General features: G+C 35.3%; 1 protein-coding gene across 2 annotated transcripts in view; it reads left to right on the plus strand.

Annotated features, from left to right (window-relative positions):
- Positions 1 to 712: 712 nt before the first annotated feature.
- Positions 713 to 18,287, plus strand: part of LOC126822031 (protein Smaug homolog 1) — a 56,775-nt gene continuing 39,200 nt past the window's right edge. For both annotated transcript variants that reach the window (XM_050550752.2, XM_050550753.2), the window contains exons 1-2: positions 713 to 1,037; positions 4,175 to 4,560. In XM_050550752.2, coding sequence (XP_050406709.1) covers positions 4,356 to 4,560 — 205 coding nt within the window. In that variant the 5' untranslated portion in view covers positions 713 to 1,037; positions 4,175 to 4,355. The remainder of the gene's footprint in view (positions 1,038 to 4,174; positions 4,561 to 18,287) is intronic.

Below are 18,287 nucleotides of genomic sequence, written 5' to 3' on the forward strand. Positions count from 1 at the left end.
CTTTATTGCCTCATAACCACTGTGTATAAATTTTAGGCAATCAGTTGATATCTTTAGTCTAAAAAGAGGATCAACCACATTTGATCAAGGGCATAATGTCTCGAGAACAGTAACACTGTGTATAAATATTAAGGCAATCGGATAATAACTTTAGCCTCTAGGGTGTTCAAAAGCAATTGTGCACGCTTGACGTATTAAACTGTATTATAGTTTTCAAAAAACATACACAATATTATTAGGTATAAAAGAAATTCTGAGTTCAGGGTAAATACATGTGAATGGAATATTTTCATCGACATTTACAATCTATAGTACTGTTCAGGCGATATAAGTTTGAATTATACGTCCCCATTTTATTATGGATAAGCTTTAATTTCCATTCCCGTAAGATAATAAATCAGCTTTATTGATTCAAATTTGTAAATACAATAATATTTTATAAGTATTATTAAAATGTTCGCTGTTTTAGGCTCGAGTTATATGAATTATCTGATATGACTTGACTGTGTCTTTAATGTAATTTTCTCAAAATATAGATAACTTATTGAAAGATTCTACTAAGCTTGGCCATCGTAATATATTATATCCGCTAACTACGCAATATGCTACAAAATGACAAAAATATTACACGTCATGGTAACGTGTCGGACTAGTGGCATGAATGTGTTACCATACTTTTTCCAGGGGGCGTTTAACGTTATGATGACCCCATTTGACCAGATATCTTTAGCTTATTTCCTGTCAAAGTATATTATTCTTCATCAAAGTTACTCACTTTAAAGATACGTTTAGGAATTATCATATTCTTTAAGAACAAATACACGTCAATTATTGCAATGGGGACCCAATGCCCTCTGATTGTTTTGTTTGTCAAGCTTGAAAAGGTATTCGCCTTCCATATCTGCTGGATCTAGTGACGTCATTCATTAGCATAGGCCTAACATGTGGACTTAAAAATAGTAGTCTATTTCGACTGTCTCCTCCGGGGTCATGTCGTCAACAAAATATGTACTTCACATCATAATCATGTTTGACATGTAAGTATTAACGATATTGACTAAATAAATAACTATGTAAATGATGTACACAAGGGAATAGATCGTGTTTTTACGAAGTGGGATTGTTTCTGAGTAAATGTATAATCTACGTCGATAATTCTATCCGATCGTGATAAATAAGTCTGTTGTAGATAACTCCTTTTTTATTGTAGACTATCTAATATGTCGTATGTCAATAATGTGAGATTAGGTTAGTGGAACAACTTTTAGCTAAGTATATTCTAAATATTATAAATGCACAAAAAAGCTGCTGACATCCTTACAATGACAATTTTTAGATTTAACCAAACAGTCAAGACTAACGGGATATTTTCAGTGCTTGGATCATGTGAATAATTGTCATCTAAACAATCTGAATGTGAGCTCGATCTAGGCCAAAATAGTTTACATCCTATTCTATTTTTTGGCAGCTAGTCAGATCGATGTGCTTTATAAACTTGTTTGATTTTTAAAATGTTCTGTTTTGAATACGAAAATGATATTAGTTTGTAATTTTATTGAGGACTAGGAGCTACCTTTCACTATTCAGTGTTCACTAAAAGTGGCACAACATTAGGCCTACTTAGCATTGGACTTATCATTGTAATAAACTAAACACAAAAGAACAGATCAAAATAGTCACAAAATGTGCCTGTAGGGTAACAGCAGTATGATTAATTGTTTTGTTGGTTTACAATTACATCAAAATATAGTTAATGTTTTCATTTATTACCAAGAATTTTCACATTCTTTATATTAAAAAATATTATTTTTTCCATTTAAGATATCATGACAAAGAAATTATTAAATCATTCAAACACGCACACACTTATTATGACCTTTTCTGTATTACTTACTCATCATAGTAAAATTAGAAATATTAAATAAATTCCATTTGAACAATTGTAAAATGTTCAGCAGATGTCAGTCATGATTCATAGCATGTTAATTGTCATCCAGGCTGTCATATAAAGTATATAATTATTTTTCATCTACATGTATTTATGAAAGATATTTCTTTGAAAGTTGAGAATCTAATCATTATCGATTGGGAAAGATATTTTGGAGAAATTTTAGAATCTTTCCACCAAATTTCTATGCAGCTTGAACCATGACGTCACATTAGGTACCGGTACTATAGTAATGCCTGTTGTAGACCAATCTTGAAATTTAGCACGCTATTTTATATCTTATCAAAACAAATTTTATTAATTGGACTCCCAATAATAATATCGTATTGTAAATTAAAGATACATTAGTTAAGAGGTTAATAAAGAGTTGGTCATTCTTGCTATAATAATTCAAAAATAGATGATAAAAGAAAATATTGAAAATTTCATTCAAATTACTTCATTCTCAGTTTTGACAAGATGTGTGAACAGTGGTAACCAGGGCACTGGTATAATCGGGACTTAGCCTCGCTTTCCCATTTTTAAATTGAATTTTTAAATGGCGAACCATTTTAATCTAGTTAAAATCTCAAGTATCTGATGCCATCGAGTTGATTATGGTTTTGTTTTGTTACCAAATGTTTAATTAATAGTTTATATAACATTTCAGGCCTAAAGAAAGACCTGCAATAGGCACATTTAGTTCTTGTATAATGTATGTTTAACCTAGAACTTGCCTGTACTTTATTCACATCACAAATGGCCATCTGATTTGATCTCTCCGATTAATTGTATAATCAAATCATACGTCTCCATAACAAAAACATTTTTTGGATGACATGTGAAGATCACCAAAGCCAAAATACTTCAAATACACGATATAAGATTTATTTTTCTGAGATAAACCCCCCCCACCATAACCTGTACTTACATGTAGATACAAATAAGTTTTTTTTGTCGAATACATGAGCTAATTGTGTCTTGCCAGATATAATTGAAATCTGTCAGTTTCATGTCTAATGTTCATCTTGATAGAATTATAATAATAATATAAGATAAGTAATGGATGTTAGTTCTAATTGATTCTATATAGTATTATTAAAGTGACAAGACAGGAAAGGGACAAAACTGAAATAATTCCAACCCAAAGACAATAGTGTACAACATGGATGTTCCAAACATTTCAAATAACAGCTGTGTTGTCCATGTACATTGTACTAGACTAAGGTGACCTTATCTCAAGCATTGCTCAAGAAGATTACATTATATAATATTACTACCGGTAATAGCCTACATGTATATTAACACTTCTATATAACCACTTCTTAGTAATTAGGGGGGTTGGATGGCTGAATGGTTAGCACGTGCGCGCTGTATCATAAAGTCTGTCATTGAGTCAACTGGCGTGGTTTCGAATCCCCGGTTGTACGTGACAAGGAGTAGGGTCGCCTGTCCAACCTCGTGGGTTTTCTCTGGGTCCTCCGGTTTCCTCCTACTTCTAAAGACCCCTACGCGCAAGCGAATTATTGAAATAAAATTAAACCATATGTTAGTCCCGAAATGACCTAGTTTGTGTCGAGTGGACGTTAAACCCCATTTCTCTCTCTCTCTTAGTAATTAGTAAGGATTGAAAAACAAACTGAACCTTCTACTGTATTTGAAAATGAAAGATGTTGAAGTAAAGCCAGAGTACAAATTGAGTCAATTTGTTTTTGTTTTTTTGTTTAGTATATAAAGTACTAGCAGGATACCTTGCTTTGCTCGGGGAAAAAAAATAGGTTTGGGCCCAAATTTGCTAGAGGCCAAATTCGTTCAGGGCCCAAATTTTATGCTCTAAAAAACATTCACGAGGTCATGCTGGTTAATTTGACACTGGTGGAGTGGGCAACATAGTGTGATTTGCCCGGGGCTCAGGCCCAATTCGCTTAAGCCATGGTGGATATTTTGGCCAACCTGTTGTAAGTAGGCCCAGTTCCTGGCATCTACAGACACATTGCAAATGTAGAGAAACTTACACTTTAATTTCAGATTGTTGAAGAATTGTACAGCTGAGATACGTTTCACATAAATGCTGAATTACGTTTTAAATAAATGCTCCATAAAAGTGGAACGCAGAGTTTGAATGATAATATCGTAATCATATGTTATTTGTTATCATAAAATGGTTGGTTGGTTAATGCAAACAGTGTTGTCATTTGAATAATTGTCTATATTATTTAATGAAATGAATTTTGTTTTTACTTTCAGGCTCTTGATCATTCGTGATGTGCCATAACATGTTTAACAGTTGACGATTACATTGAACAGTTTCTTCAGATTTCAACATTTTTCGACCACTTCTGATAATTTGATTTGTGAAAAAGACATAAAGAAGTGCCTTTGATTTATTTTCTTTTGGACAATAGCTGTGCAATTTTATTTTGACATCATGAAGGCTAATAATTTTCGTGATCAAGTGAGTTTAGTGACTAATTGGTTTAATAATTGGAGTGAATGTGAACAAACAGTAGCCCTGTATTCACTGCTGAAAAAACTGACTCTAACACAAGCCAAATTCCTTGTTCAAGTTTTACAACAAAGTTTATTGGACTGTACAGAAATTCAAACTTTGGAAAAGAAGGCCAATGATCCAGGTAAAAACTAAGTATGGTAATATAAAACAAGAAATTGATGCAATCATCTAGAATTTCCAGTACTCATTTACATCAAACATAACACTTTACATAGTACAATAAAATATACTTTAGAACACCAACATCTAATAGAGTGACAGTATGTATTATCAACCTGGTAGTCTGTAATCAATATCCCTTGTTAACATGTTATGCTTATGGATTACATGTATGCCTACCTGTTTATAATAGTCTATCTTTATTATATTACTTCCATGGTTAAAATGGCTTAAGAAGCCACAATTCTCATTTGAAAAAGAGTAACCCTGTGAATAAATGGCAGGGGGTATAAATTGTATCAACCCAAGCCAGCTTGCATTAATAAATTAATATCTTGATGCATAAATTTCTTGTTTTACGATATTGAAAAAAATTGAAATTTTGGTTTGCATCTGATCACAATTAAGTTAACGTTAAAACATTAACCTTATGCATGTTTACAGACTAGTATTAGCATAGTTTTTATATTTGTTGAAACTGGCTGTGATTGTGTATTTATTGAGATTGTAGAAGCCTGTCAGGGCATTTACTGCCTCTGTAACCATCATGTTCTTTACCAGAGTTTTAATAACCAATTTTATTGGCCTACTGAAATTTTAACATCTAGGCTACTGCCCCTGGTAAATTATTTTGCCATTGGTCCCTTGGTAAACATAGATATGTAACAGTAAATTATGAACATCAACAATATTAATGGCTACTTTAATGTCCCCATTGTAATTGTATTGTCATTACCTCACCTGCAATGTCCACAATTCAGATTTAGTTTGATTGTTCATTTGGTCATAAGAAAGAGGAACACCAACAACATTCAGATTTTTTCAATCTCAAGTCCCAATTTGTTTTCAAAATTACATGTACATGTAGTTACATGTAGCTTTTGGGTGTAGATCTAAGTACAGGTACATTACTGAGTAATTCAAACATTGATTACATCTAGTAATACGGTACCGGTGGGAATATATCGGGATTTCCTTATCCTTTACCCAAGAAACTGGGAGTTGGCATTACCATGCTTCGACTATCGAGACCAGCATGATCAACAGCAAGGGTTTACAAACTTTCATTACTTTGATAAACAAAAAACTACTGCCGTACTGGTACACCACTTCACTAGCTGGAGTGGAATCACACTTGTTAAAACTGGGAAAGCTTAAATGGTGACTCAGTAACCTGGAGGTACACATGCCGTATTCGATCCTGGTATTGGGATTCTCGGGTGTGTTCCCTTCTTGTCAGTGGTGCAGGACCGAGGGCCATCGCAAGCGACAACATAAAGTCGTTCGGATGGGACAAAAAACTGAGGTCCTGTGTAGGCCTATACCTTGGCGTGCATGAAAAGAACCATTGCTCGTCTTCATTAGCCCAGTTGGTGCAGAACAGTAGGAAGTTAAACCCCATTTGGCTTGCACATAAAAGAACTCCTGATAGTTGGAGTTTCCCTCATAGCACACTGCATGGCATATGCCCGTCTTCATAAGCCCAGTCGTTGCAGAACAGTAGGAAGTTAAACCCCATTTCATTTCATTTGTACAAAATTTATGCCACTATTTATGTATGCATAAAATACAAAAATTAAAGAGCATAAAAATCATGACCTCACAGTCCTCAAGTCTGTACTATAATGCCTTCTTTAGACACCAACAATTATTATACATGTACATTGTTTCTGTTGCAGCTGGTAAAAAAAAAAAAAAACTGTATTGTAAACATTGTATAAAACAATGACATTTTTTATATTATAATCTTATATTTTCTTGAAAGTAGAATAATATTACATATTGTCTGTGCTACAATGCCTAACAGTACTAGAACTAGTACAATACATCTAGTTCTAGCTAGGGCATTTCAGTTGAGAAATAAGCTATAGTATCTGCAAAACTATGGAATGGCATTTGGAACAAATAAAGAATGGCAATGCCATTCATGTACATACATAAGGGCAACTTTTAGGAACTGCATTCAAAGTCCCCATAATGACTCCGAACTGATATAGCGATTACTAACACATGACTGTTAATTTATTCATCACATGATCAACAAAATGGCGAATACCTTAGAAGAAGCACCGCAATGGCATGGTCAGTCTTGGCACAATTCTATTACTACATTATTGTCGACATCATTGGCATTTGAAAGCGGATGCCTTTGTTCGATTCCATTTTGCCTATTTATAAAGTCACATGACACGTTTCTTAAATACAGTGGCTAAGTAAGTAACACGCTCACTCGCTCGCTTGGAGGCTATGGGTTTGCTCCTGATATTAGCCGAGAAGGTTCTGGCATGGTTTCCCCTTGTCACTGGTGCAGGACGGGGAGGGCCTGACAAGGACAGCTGTCTAGTCATTTGGATAGGACAAAAAACAAGATCCAGCGACCAGCGTACACATTGGTGTTCACGTACATGTAAAGGATTCTGTGGCAGTTGGAATTCGATATAAGAGTAGGCCGTACATGTAGCGACAGGTAGAATTTCCCTCATAGCTCACTGTATGGCAGGGTTCATTAGCCCAGTCGTAGCAAAACGGTAGGAGGTTAAACCCCATTTCATTAGTTTTTATAATTATTGTTTTCGTTCAGATTATTATTATTATTTTATATCTTTTTTCCATTGGGCTTTTGGAAAAAGTACATATTCTATAGAATTAAACTTTACACTATCCAAAAGGTTCGAAACGTGAATGAATAGCTAAAACTTTAAAAATGATAACAGGAAGTGATGTCATCGATGAAAATAGACTGATATTAGACATCAAAGGAAACTCTTTTGTTTTTCAACCAATTTGAAAGAGGTTTTCACCAATTTGTAGCTGTTCGTATTTCTTAACTTTTATGTTGTGGAGTTGTGGCCTTTACGACGCATGCAGAATACATTACAAATGGATGGATTATGCCAAAAATGTCAACAAAAATTTTCCGATTATCTCCCCTTTGAAGATGAGGTCAGATTTTCAACTTCTTTAATTTTGCCTTATTTGAAAGTATTTGTCAATATGAGTCGTCTATCAACTTTTTACAGAAATCTCTTAAAGTTAAAATTCACCAGAAATGCCACAATTTAGAAAATGTAAGTCAGTCTTCAAAATGCTACTTGTCCTACAATTTTGATCCAGTTTTTAATATTGTCATATTTTTGGAAAGAATTCACAATTTGCAATCGATCGGCGCGTTTAGAATTTTTATATGTGACATAAATTTTTTTTAAGTGACGTCATAAAATTGATGGTTTTTTTTAAAAAAAAGTGTAAGACTTTGAAATCAGGTAAAATGTCATGACAAACGATAAATTGGGTCATTTGGTGCATAAAATCAGTTTATAAACAAATGTTCTGTGCAACTTTAAAAAAAGATTAATTTGATAGGTTATGGCACAGCACCTTTGATATTGGTTATGTTTTAACCATAACGTTTACCAAAATATGTGCTTTTGGGTTCTACTCTGAAAATAAGACATTTGAGTTTGAACATGTAATTGTTTGCCATTGAATTTACATAACACATCTTTTGTCTACATGACGTCTTCATTGAATACCATTAAAACTAAAGCTCTCATGTGGCCTTGTTTTAAAGTAAAATGATTGTATCATAGTTTAAAGATTTGCATTAAGAACATTTGGGCCTTTTTGAAAATCTAATCTTACTTTTATTTTTCAAAAGAGTGGTGCTGGCTCAGTGAGTAACACTAACCAGGAGGTTCGCTACCTGTATTGCCTGAGACAGTTCCTCGTGGCAAGGTACAATGTTCAGTAGTTCAGATGGGACACATTGCCGTGCATCAACTTGGCAGTTTTAATTCTTAATACGAGTAGACCGTCAATTTCTGTCCGATTTTAAAAAATGTGTATATATGTTAATTTGCAGGTTTTTCAGAAAATCTTAATCTTTTTTTTTTATTTTTCAAAAAAGCTGTGGTGGCTCAGTGAGTAAGGTGCTGCCTCGCTAAACAGGAGGTTCGCTATTGGTATTGCCCAAGACAGTTCCTTGTGGTTTCCTCATGTCCCTGGTGCAGAATGGAGGGCCTGGCAAGGTACATTGTTCAGTCCTTCAGATGGGACAAAAATTGCGGTCCCTTGTACACATTGCCGTACAACAAAGGGAACCATTGGCAGTTTTAGTACGTAATACGAGTAGACCGTTAATTTCTATCCGATTTTAAAAAACGTTTAAATAGATCATTGTTACACCATAATGATGGATGATTTTGAATTTCGTAAAAATCATGTTGAAACTGCCCGACAGAATGGCCACTAGCTCCTTGTACGCAAATAGTGTAAAAGTATATAATACCAATCTTGTGGACCCTCTAGAGGTTACAATTTTATCTGATTTTGATGAAACTTAAAATATGTTTATATATCCCGAAGATCTAGGTTTCTGTAGGTTCACGCATATCGGATCGCAACTTCATGGATTATGCCACCAGATTGTACAAAAAATTGTTTCCTTTTTATACGCCCACATTGAAATGTGTACGTATATTGCCGTCGCCCCCGTCGGTCCGTCCATTGGTCCATCCGCCCTTCCATTGTCCACAATTTCTTGTGTACGCTCTAACGTCAAAAGTTATCATCCAATTGTTTTTTAAAGTGATATATGTTGTTCACATTAGTGAGATGAAGAAACCTATTTAATTTCAATAATTTCCGTTTATTACATCTAGAGTTATGGCCCTTGTTTCACTTTGTTGAACCTTGTGAACACTCTAATGCCAAAAGTTAACATACGATCTTTGTGAAATTTATATGCAATATTTAAGTTAGTGAAACGAAGAAGCTTATTGAATTTCAACAATTTCTGTTTATTACGTCTAGTTAGTAGTTATGGCCCTTGTTTCACTTTATTGAACCTTGTGAACGCTTTAACTCCAAAAGTTATCATCCGATATCTCTGAAATTTATATGCATTATTTAAATTAGTGAAACGAAGAAGTCTATTGAATTTCAGCAATTTCCGTTTATTACATCTAGTGTTATGGCCCTTGGTTCACTTTATTGAACCTTGTGGACGCTCTAATGAAAAAAGTTAACATCCGATCTTTCTGAAATTTATATGCTTTATTTAGATTACTATAACGAAGAAGTCTATTGAATTTCGGCAATTTCCGTTTATTACGTATAGAGTTATGGCCCTTGTTTCACTTTATTGATCCTTGTGAATGCTCTAACGTCAAAAGTTATCATCCGATCTTTCTGAAAATAATATGCATTATTTCAGCAATTCCCGTTTATTATGTCTAGAGTTATGGCCCTTGTTTCACTTTATTGATCCTTGTGAACGCTCTAACGTTAAAAGTTATCATCCGATCTTTCTGAAATTTATATGCATTTTTATACGCCCACATTGAAATGTGGTTGTATATTGTCGTCACCCCCGTCCGTCTGTCGGTCCGGCGTCCACAATTGCTTTTTGATAATTACTGCCAGAGTTATGACCCTTGATTACTTCAAAAAATCTTGTGGACGCTCTAGAGGCTAAAGTTAATATCCGATTGACTTTAAATTGATACACAGTGTTTAAGGTCATGAGACGAAGAAGCCTATTGATTTTCAGCGATTTCCGATAATTGCGGCCAGAGTTATGGCCCTTGATCACTTCAAAAAATCTTGTGGACGCTCTAGAGGCTAAAGTTAATATCCGATTGACTTTAAATTTATACAGTGTTTAAGGTCATGAGACGAAGAATCCTATTGATTTTCAGCGATTTCCGATAATTACTGCCAGAGTTATGGCCCTTGATTACTTTAAAAAATCTTGTGGACGCTCTAGAGGCTAAAGTTAATATCCCATTGACTTTAAATTTATACACAGTGTTTAAGGTCTTGAGATGAAGAAGCCTATTGATTTTCAGCGATTTCCGATAATTACTGCCAGAGTTATGGCCCTTGATCACTTCAAAAAATCTTGTGGACGCTCTAGAGGCTAAAGTTAATATCCGATTTACTTTAAATTTATACACAGTGTTTAAGGTCATGAGACGAAGAAGCCTGTTGATTTTCAGCGATTTCTGATAATTACTGCCAGAGTTATGGCCCTTGATCACTTCAAAAAATCTTGTGGACGCTCTAGAGGCTAAAGTTAATATCCGATTGACTTTAAATTTATACACAGTGTTTAATGTCATGAGACGAAGAAGCCTATTGATTTTCAGCGATTCCAGATAATTACTGCCAGAGTTATGATCCTTGATCACTTTCAAAAATCTTGTGGACGCTCTAGAAGCCAAAGTTAATATCCGATTGACTTTAAATTTATACACAGTGTTTCATGTCATCAGACGAAGAAGCCTATTGATTTTCGGCGATTTCTGATAAGTTCTGCCAGAGTTATGGCCCTTGATCACTTTGAAAAATCTTGTGGACCCTCTAGAGGCTAAAGTTAATATCCGATTGACTTCAAATTTATACACAGTGTTTAATGTCATGAGATGAAGAAGCCTATTGATTTTCGGCGATTTCTGATAGGTACTTCCAGAGTTATGGCCCTTGATCACTTTGAAAAATCTTGTGACGCTCTAGAGGCTAAAGTTATCATCCGATTGACTTCAGATTGATACACAGAGTTTAAGGTCTTGAGACAAACAAGTATATTGATTTTCAATGAATTTTTATTACTTGAACAACTAAATCCATGATGTTAAAAGTTTTCTATACTAAACATTAGCATGGGGCAGAACTTTATAAAAACCAAACAAATTCTAATGGTTTTCTGATAATTACTTAATTAGTTGTTACTCTTTATCAATTTTAATTTATTATAAATGTTTAATTACCGAAAAAAGTAAAAATATGCGACAACTCTTGTTGACTCCCCGGACGATTTAGCTGCTGTGGGCGTATGTTTCGTTGCCTGGCAACCTATCTTTTAGATTACTGAAATCGAAGAACCCTATGAATTTCAGCAATTTCCTTTTATTACGTCTAGAGTTATGGCTCTTGTATCACTTTATTAATCCTTGTGAACGCTCTAACGTCAAGAAGTTATCATCCGATCTTTCTGAAAATTATATGCATTATTTAAATGTCTTGTAAAGGCCCCCAATTACCTACAAAGGAATAAATATGCGACAACCCTTGACGACCGCTCGGAAGATTTAGCTGCTGTGGGCGTATGTTTTGTTGCCTGGCAACATATCTGTTGAGGTTGTTCTCTGCCCATCTCTTTCATCTTGCATGGTTACTGCTTGTTTAAAAAAAACTGTCGAACTTTGAAAGCGGGTAAAATTTTGGTGCTTATTCTGAAAGTTTTACCACAATCGTTCTGTAAACATAGGTTACATCAGTGATGGGATTTTGCCCGTATATTCCGGACATGTCCGACGCTATTTTCCAAACGTCCTAAATTGTCCGACCAGGAATATGCCCAATCGGACATCAAGACATGGTAAATAATATTCAAAATTCCAAAATTAATATAGTGTACTGAGTGCATAACTACCACTCAATCCGATTATCGTTGATAATAGGTTGGATTGATTAGGTATTTATCGTTTTATGCCGTCTATACACCTACCTTGATTAACTACTTAATCTGCCTTGATTGGCAGACTTAATTCTTTGTCGGACAATTCATCAATTCAATCCTGAACAGAAGTCATTGTTTCTCTTTGTCGAACTATATATCAATCCAATAAACTTAATCTATGTGATTAACCCGTGATTTCTCCATTGTCCCTCGTTTTAATCTCCTTGATGTCGGCCGTAGACATTAGTCATATATGTCGCATATCCTAATAGTATATAACACCCCAAATCAATATACATTATGTCCGATAACTTGTCTGTGATATTTCTTCAGTGGAAGCCGAAGTTAAATAAAGCTATTTCACACACACGCAAAATGAAAGTAGGAATCTCGTAAGACACGTGGAATTAAGAGGTGTAAACATGCCAAATGTAATATGTCTGATGTCGGCAGAAAAGATTGTCGGATTTATGATCATATTTTGAATGGGGTTTATGTTTTTAAATAAATAAACACGCTAAGAAATGTTGACGAATATTTCGATTGGAATAACGTAAGTAGTTACAGTAATTGTTTTTAGACGATAGCGCGTGCTTAGAGTCGAATGGGATTATTTAGCAGTTGGTGTCACTCGCTCGTTCTGTGTTAGAGCGACGTTTACTACGGTTTACGGCCAAATAAATTTCGGGATGTCATTTTTTTTACCTTCCGTATATAAATCGAAACGGAGAATAAGACGAATGCCGGACTTTGCTGAAAAATGTATCGACTTATGACCCGATAAATACGGCACGCTTTCATTCTATGGTATTACGATGTCATGTAATTTTTTAGGAATATTATCGACATGAATTTGAATACCATACGGGAATTAAATATGAGAAATTACGAGGTGCATCTAATTTTTTTTATTACGTATGAATTTGAATATTTTGTTGACATGTGATTCCTAATTGTGGTTTGAAAACGCCTGCTTAAATAACGATAAGAGTTATGTCCCTTTATTTTCGGGAAGAAAATGTCCGATAACTAAAATTTTGAAATCCCATCACTGGGTTACATGTATGTGCAATTTGTTTAAAAAACCAGGAAATTTTGCTTGCTGCAATCTATTTGCTATATAAGATAGCTCCTTTTTTGACCGATTTTAATAATTCTTTTTTTTTTTGTTAAGATTCTTGAAAAAAAAACCAGGACAGCAAAACACATTAATCTACTAGATGTTTAAATCAATGTATAAGTATGTGCTTGGGTTGTAGTTTCATTTTGTTTATCATGTGATGTTATTTCCTTGGAAACAAGATGACGGCAATTGTAAGAGGGCTCATGTCGACGGCAACTAGTTGAAGTGAGTTGCAGAAATAGCTTCAGAGAGAGAGAGAAATTGAGTTTAACGTCCACTTGACACAGAATAGGACATTTTGGGACTAAGAAATGGCTTCAACTCTGGAACTATACATGTAGTTGTTTTGAGTTGTAAGATGCTCTCAGGGCAATCTTTTTCAATTGAGGCCAGTTTCTCCCAGCTGTCGAAACTCTAATTGCTCTCAGTTGTAAGGTCGACATACGCCCTGCTTTACAATTTAACATTTGCCATTTTTGGGTTGAAACCCACAGGGGCTCAGTGAGTATGGCGCTGGCTCGCCATGAAATGTAACGTATTATTTACTTTGAGTTTGAACACTTTATACAAGAGTTACTTCCCATTCCATTATGTTATCATGATTTTTGAATTGATAATTAATGCATTCTCTTTCCATTTATGTGAAAATGCAATTATTACATTTTTGTTTTCTATTTTTTTGATTGAAAGCAGTTCATAACAACATTTAATTTGATTTTGCATGGTTAAAAGCTCAATACCACTCTTGTTGTAACTGAATAATATGTCCCAATCTTTATTCTGGTCAACAAATTGTACTATTTTACAATATTCCAATTAATTGATGATACAAATTTCATCTTAACACACCTAATTTAAAAAAATTGGAAAAATTCAACTAAATGATTTGAAAAGCCTGACGTAAAGCTTTTCAAATGTGACTTGGATTTAAAAATATTTTTGAACCTTCTGGACAAGTAAAATAGGATTTAATGGATAATTTACACAACAGGTAGGACACTAACACATCTAGTACTTAGAATATGGCTATTTTTTATTTTCTGGAGCTGTCAAGCCAGCAAGAGTGTTATTGTCCCTTTAAAGAGAAAAGTTAACATGAACAAATATTTTTTATTTGGTGTCATCTGACCATAGACATCTGACTATGCATTTACAGATGTGGGTGTTCACATTAGATTGTTACTTACAAAGTTATTGTCCTTGATATGTTTGATGTCTAAAAATTTATCATTAGATGGACTTTTCTTACCTTATTTTCTATAGCAATAATTTGAATCATACTGTTTTCTGTTTCTAATGATGTTTGACTTGTTTCATCCAACCTGACCCTGAGTTCACAAAGCATTCTCAGACTTAAGTTAAGAATTTACTCAATTTCAGTCACTGTTCATGAGAAGTATTTTTGATCCAGAAACACAAACCTTTCAACATAGTTTCTTATTGATACATTAAAATAACAAAAGTTTTATAAAGGGCTATATTTTAGTTAATATAAGGCCATCAATTTTGAGTAGTTTCTGAACTTGAGTCTGAGAATGCTTTGTGAATTTGTAGCCAATATTCATAAATTCACATGACCTTATTTTATTATACACCATGCAGAATTAGTAGGGGCATGGATATAGTTTACTCCATATTGATACTCCCACATTACAAGTACATGTATATTGTTGTCTGTCCATGATCCACAATTGCTTTTGGATGTCGAATGGCTAAATTTATGTAATCATCCCATTGACTTTATACATGTATTTATAGGCACTCTGTTTATATTGATGAGATGAAGAGGCCTTCTGATTTTCAACAATTTCTGTCAGAATGTTTTACCTTGATCAGTTAGAAAAATGTTGTGGGCTCTCTGAAATGTGGTCGTATAATGTCGTCGTCCCTGTCCATTCGTTGGTCCGGCATCCACAATTGCTTGTTGGATGCTTTAGAGGCTAAAATTGATATCCGGTTGACTTTAGATTTAAGGGCATGAGATGAAAAAACCTATAGATTTTCAGCGATTTCCGGTAATTGCTGCTAGAGTTCTAGCCCATGATCTCTTTGAAATATCTTGTGGACACTGTGGTGACTACAGTACAGTTAATATCCAATTCACATTAAATTTGTACACAGAGTAAATAAATGCAGAAGCCTATGGATTTTCAATGAATTCTGATAATTACCGCAAGAGTTATGACCCTTGATCGCTTTGAAATATCTTGTGGAGGCTAAAGTTAATATCCCATTGACTTAAAATTTGCATGGACTGTTTAAGATCAAGTTTACAAACTTTTTTTTTTGTTTTGAAGCCAGCCAATGTGGGTGGCAACAATTCTTAGGGAGCTGATTTTTGAATTTCGCTTTTTTTACTTCCGGTTCCACTTTGAAATTTTTTGATATTAAAAGCTTACTATCACGTGAATTTTTAGTTCAATGACCTTTGACCTATACATATTAGACTACCTTGACCTGTACTAACAACTATACTATTCAAAAAAAGTAGGGGATATTTGATTTTTAAGTGTTATTAAAGTCACCTAATGAAACTGACGAAGAAACAAATGACAAAATGAAATGAAGTTCACATTCATCGATTTATTCCAAATGATCGTTAGACTAAGTAAGGCACAGACTGACCATTATAAGGGTAAAATGATACCCGGGGTCAAACAGCAAAGTTACCACAGCATCACAACCAAGTCAGTAACGGGTAAATCCTCCTCTGTTTGCCAAACAAGCATTGATCCGACGTGGCATACTCCTAATGAGACGTCTAAGGTCATTTTGGTCCAGATTGTCCCATTCCTGTTGCAACGCAGCAGCAAGTTCTTGGACATTGGCAGGACGTTGTTGACGTTGACGTAACCTCTGTCCAAGCATGTCCCAGACATGCTCGATGGGGGAGAGGTCGGGACTCAGTGCTGGCCAAGGTAATGTGGTGATGTTCTGTTGTTGGAGGTAACCTGTAACGATCCTGGCCCTGTGACATCTTGCGTTGTCATCCTGGAAGATGAAACGGCGGCCATGACGTCGTGCGAACGGCACAACATGGACTGCCAAGATGTTGTCCCGGTAGTACTGGCCTGTAACACGCCCTGCAACAACATGTAAAGCCGTTCTTCCAGCAACAGTGATGCCTCCCCACACCATAACAGAACCACCCCCAAATCGATCATGTCTGATGACGTTAACGTCTTGGAAGCGCTCGTTTCGACGACGCCACACCCTCCTACGTCTGTCCAAAAAATCAACAGTGAACCTTGACTCATCTGAAAACATCACATTGCTCCAGCGTCGATTATCCCAGTGTTGACGATCCCTACACCAACGACGTCTTGCCTGAATGTGATGATCTCTCAAACAAGGGATCACGCGAGGACGTTGGGCGCGAAGGTGACCCCTATGCAGTCGATTCCGAATCGTCTGGCCACTCACTCTCACACCAGTGTCTGTTTGAAGACGAGCGCTGATCTGATTTGCTGTGATGACACGATTTCTCAAGGCCAAGGTACGGATAAATCGATCCTGGGCTTGAGTTGTCGCCCTTGGTCGACCTGAGCGTGGTCTGTCCTGTACAGATTGTGTATCACGGTATCTGGACCATAGCCTGCTTATGACAGACTGAGAAACATTCATCGTCCGCGCCACAACCGCCTGTGTTGTGCCGATCTGTAGCATGCCAAGGGCACGTAACCTTTCATTTTGGGTAAGCCGACGCATATCAAAATTTGTTTTCTGGTCACTAAAACAATTAAACTGATGTTTCCACCCTGGAATTCAATGCCACAATGACTGTAACATTCAAAGTCAGAGTCGTGCAAATCTTGGGTTGGACCCCCATGATGATCCCAAGCATCACCTGCATTCCATGCGGTAGCTATTGGTGCGTTTGGGCGTCACATGTAACTGGAAATGTTTCTTCTGTTAGGTTCTATAGTGACTTTTTTCGTAGTCATTTGCATATTTTAGTATTATGTCCCCAAAATCAAAGTTTGATCTTGAAGTATACATGTGTAACTTCCGGTTTTATTAGGAGTTCAAAATGGCAGGTTTTTCCATGTTAATAAGTATAAGACGATAGTATACTCAATAGTTCATGGTGTATCTAGATAGTGGATGTAACCTGGCATAGTATGGTTTGACAAGGCGTGACTGTGTCGATATACAGAAGATATATAGGTAATATTTTTTTCAAACCAATGCTGGTAGAAATTATTAACACAAGAGAGCAAACTACTTTTTATAGTCCGAATTCTGAGCGGAGTTGTTTCCCATGTAATGTATCATGTATATATATGGTACGGAATGAAATCTATACACCATGCTTGATCAAAACTATTAAAGTCTTGAAAATAAAAGTGAAACGATTACGTTATTTTTTGAAGTTGGTGTTTCATTATTCCAAATAATGGTACGGGCAATGTGCCAAGCGTACATTATTTATACTAGTTGAAATTTTGGACCTGTGAGGGCGCGTGATATTTCATTGCAAAGCAGGTGTCTGTATTTTAAGTTGTTTAATGGTCTCGAGCTTAAGACATTGTGTAATATATTGAAACAACATATCGGAACAGACGTCCCTCATGTTGTTTCAATATATATTACTTAATGTCTCGCTCTCGACCATTAAACCACACATAAATGAGCCGTGTCATGTATCTATCTATGTCCGTAAGTTCAACAGGTGCCATGTTTTGGAATATTTATGTGGTATTTCATATAATATTCACCTGTGAGTGTGATAATTTTGAGTCATTAACTCAGCGAGTGCTATTACATGTGTATAGACAATATGTGAAGTAAACTGAACCTAAATAATTCTTTTCAAAAATTAGTGCTGTATGATAATAATAAAGAATATTTAATTATTTTGATACTTAAATATTCTTTATTAAAGTATTTTTTTTCAACAAAATGAACATAAACACAGAAAAACAAATAATATCGTTGGCGGTTGTCAGCCGGCAATAGTCCTTTCGGGCAGTTGTCCTCACCGGCAGTTGTCCTCCAACAGTTGTTCTGCCGGAAATTGTCCTGCTCCCTGTTTGTTTAATAATGTGGGAATTTCAAATTACCCTCTGTATTACATGTATGTTGGAATCCATCTTTGTGTAGT

The sequence above is a fragment of the Patella vulgata genome, chromosome 5 (genome assembly GCF_932274485.2).
Source record: "Patella vulgata chromosome 5, xgPatVulg1.2, whole genome shotgun sequence".
In the NCBI taxonomy this organism is placed as follows: Eukaryota; Metazoa; Mollusca; class Gastropoda; family Patellidae; genus Patella; species Patella vulgata.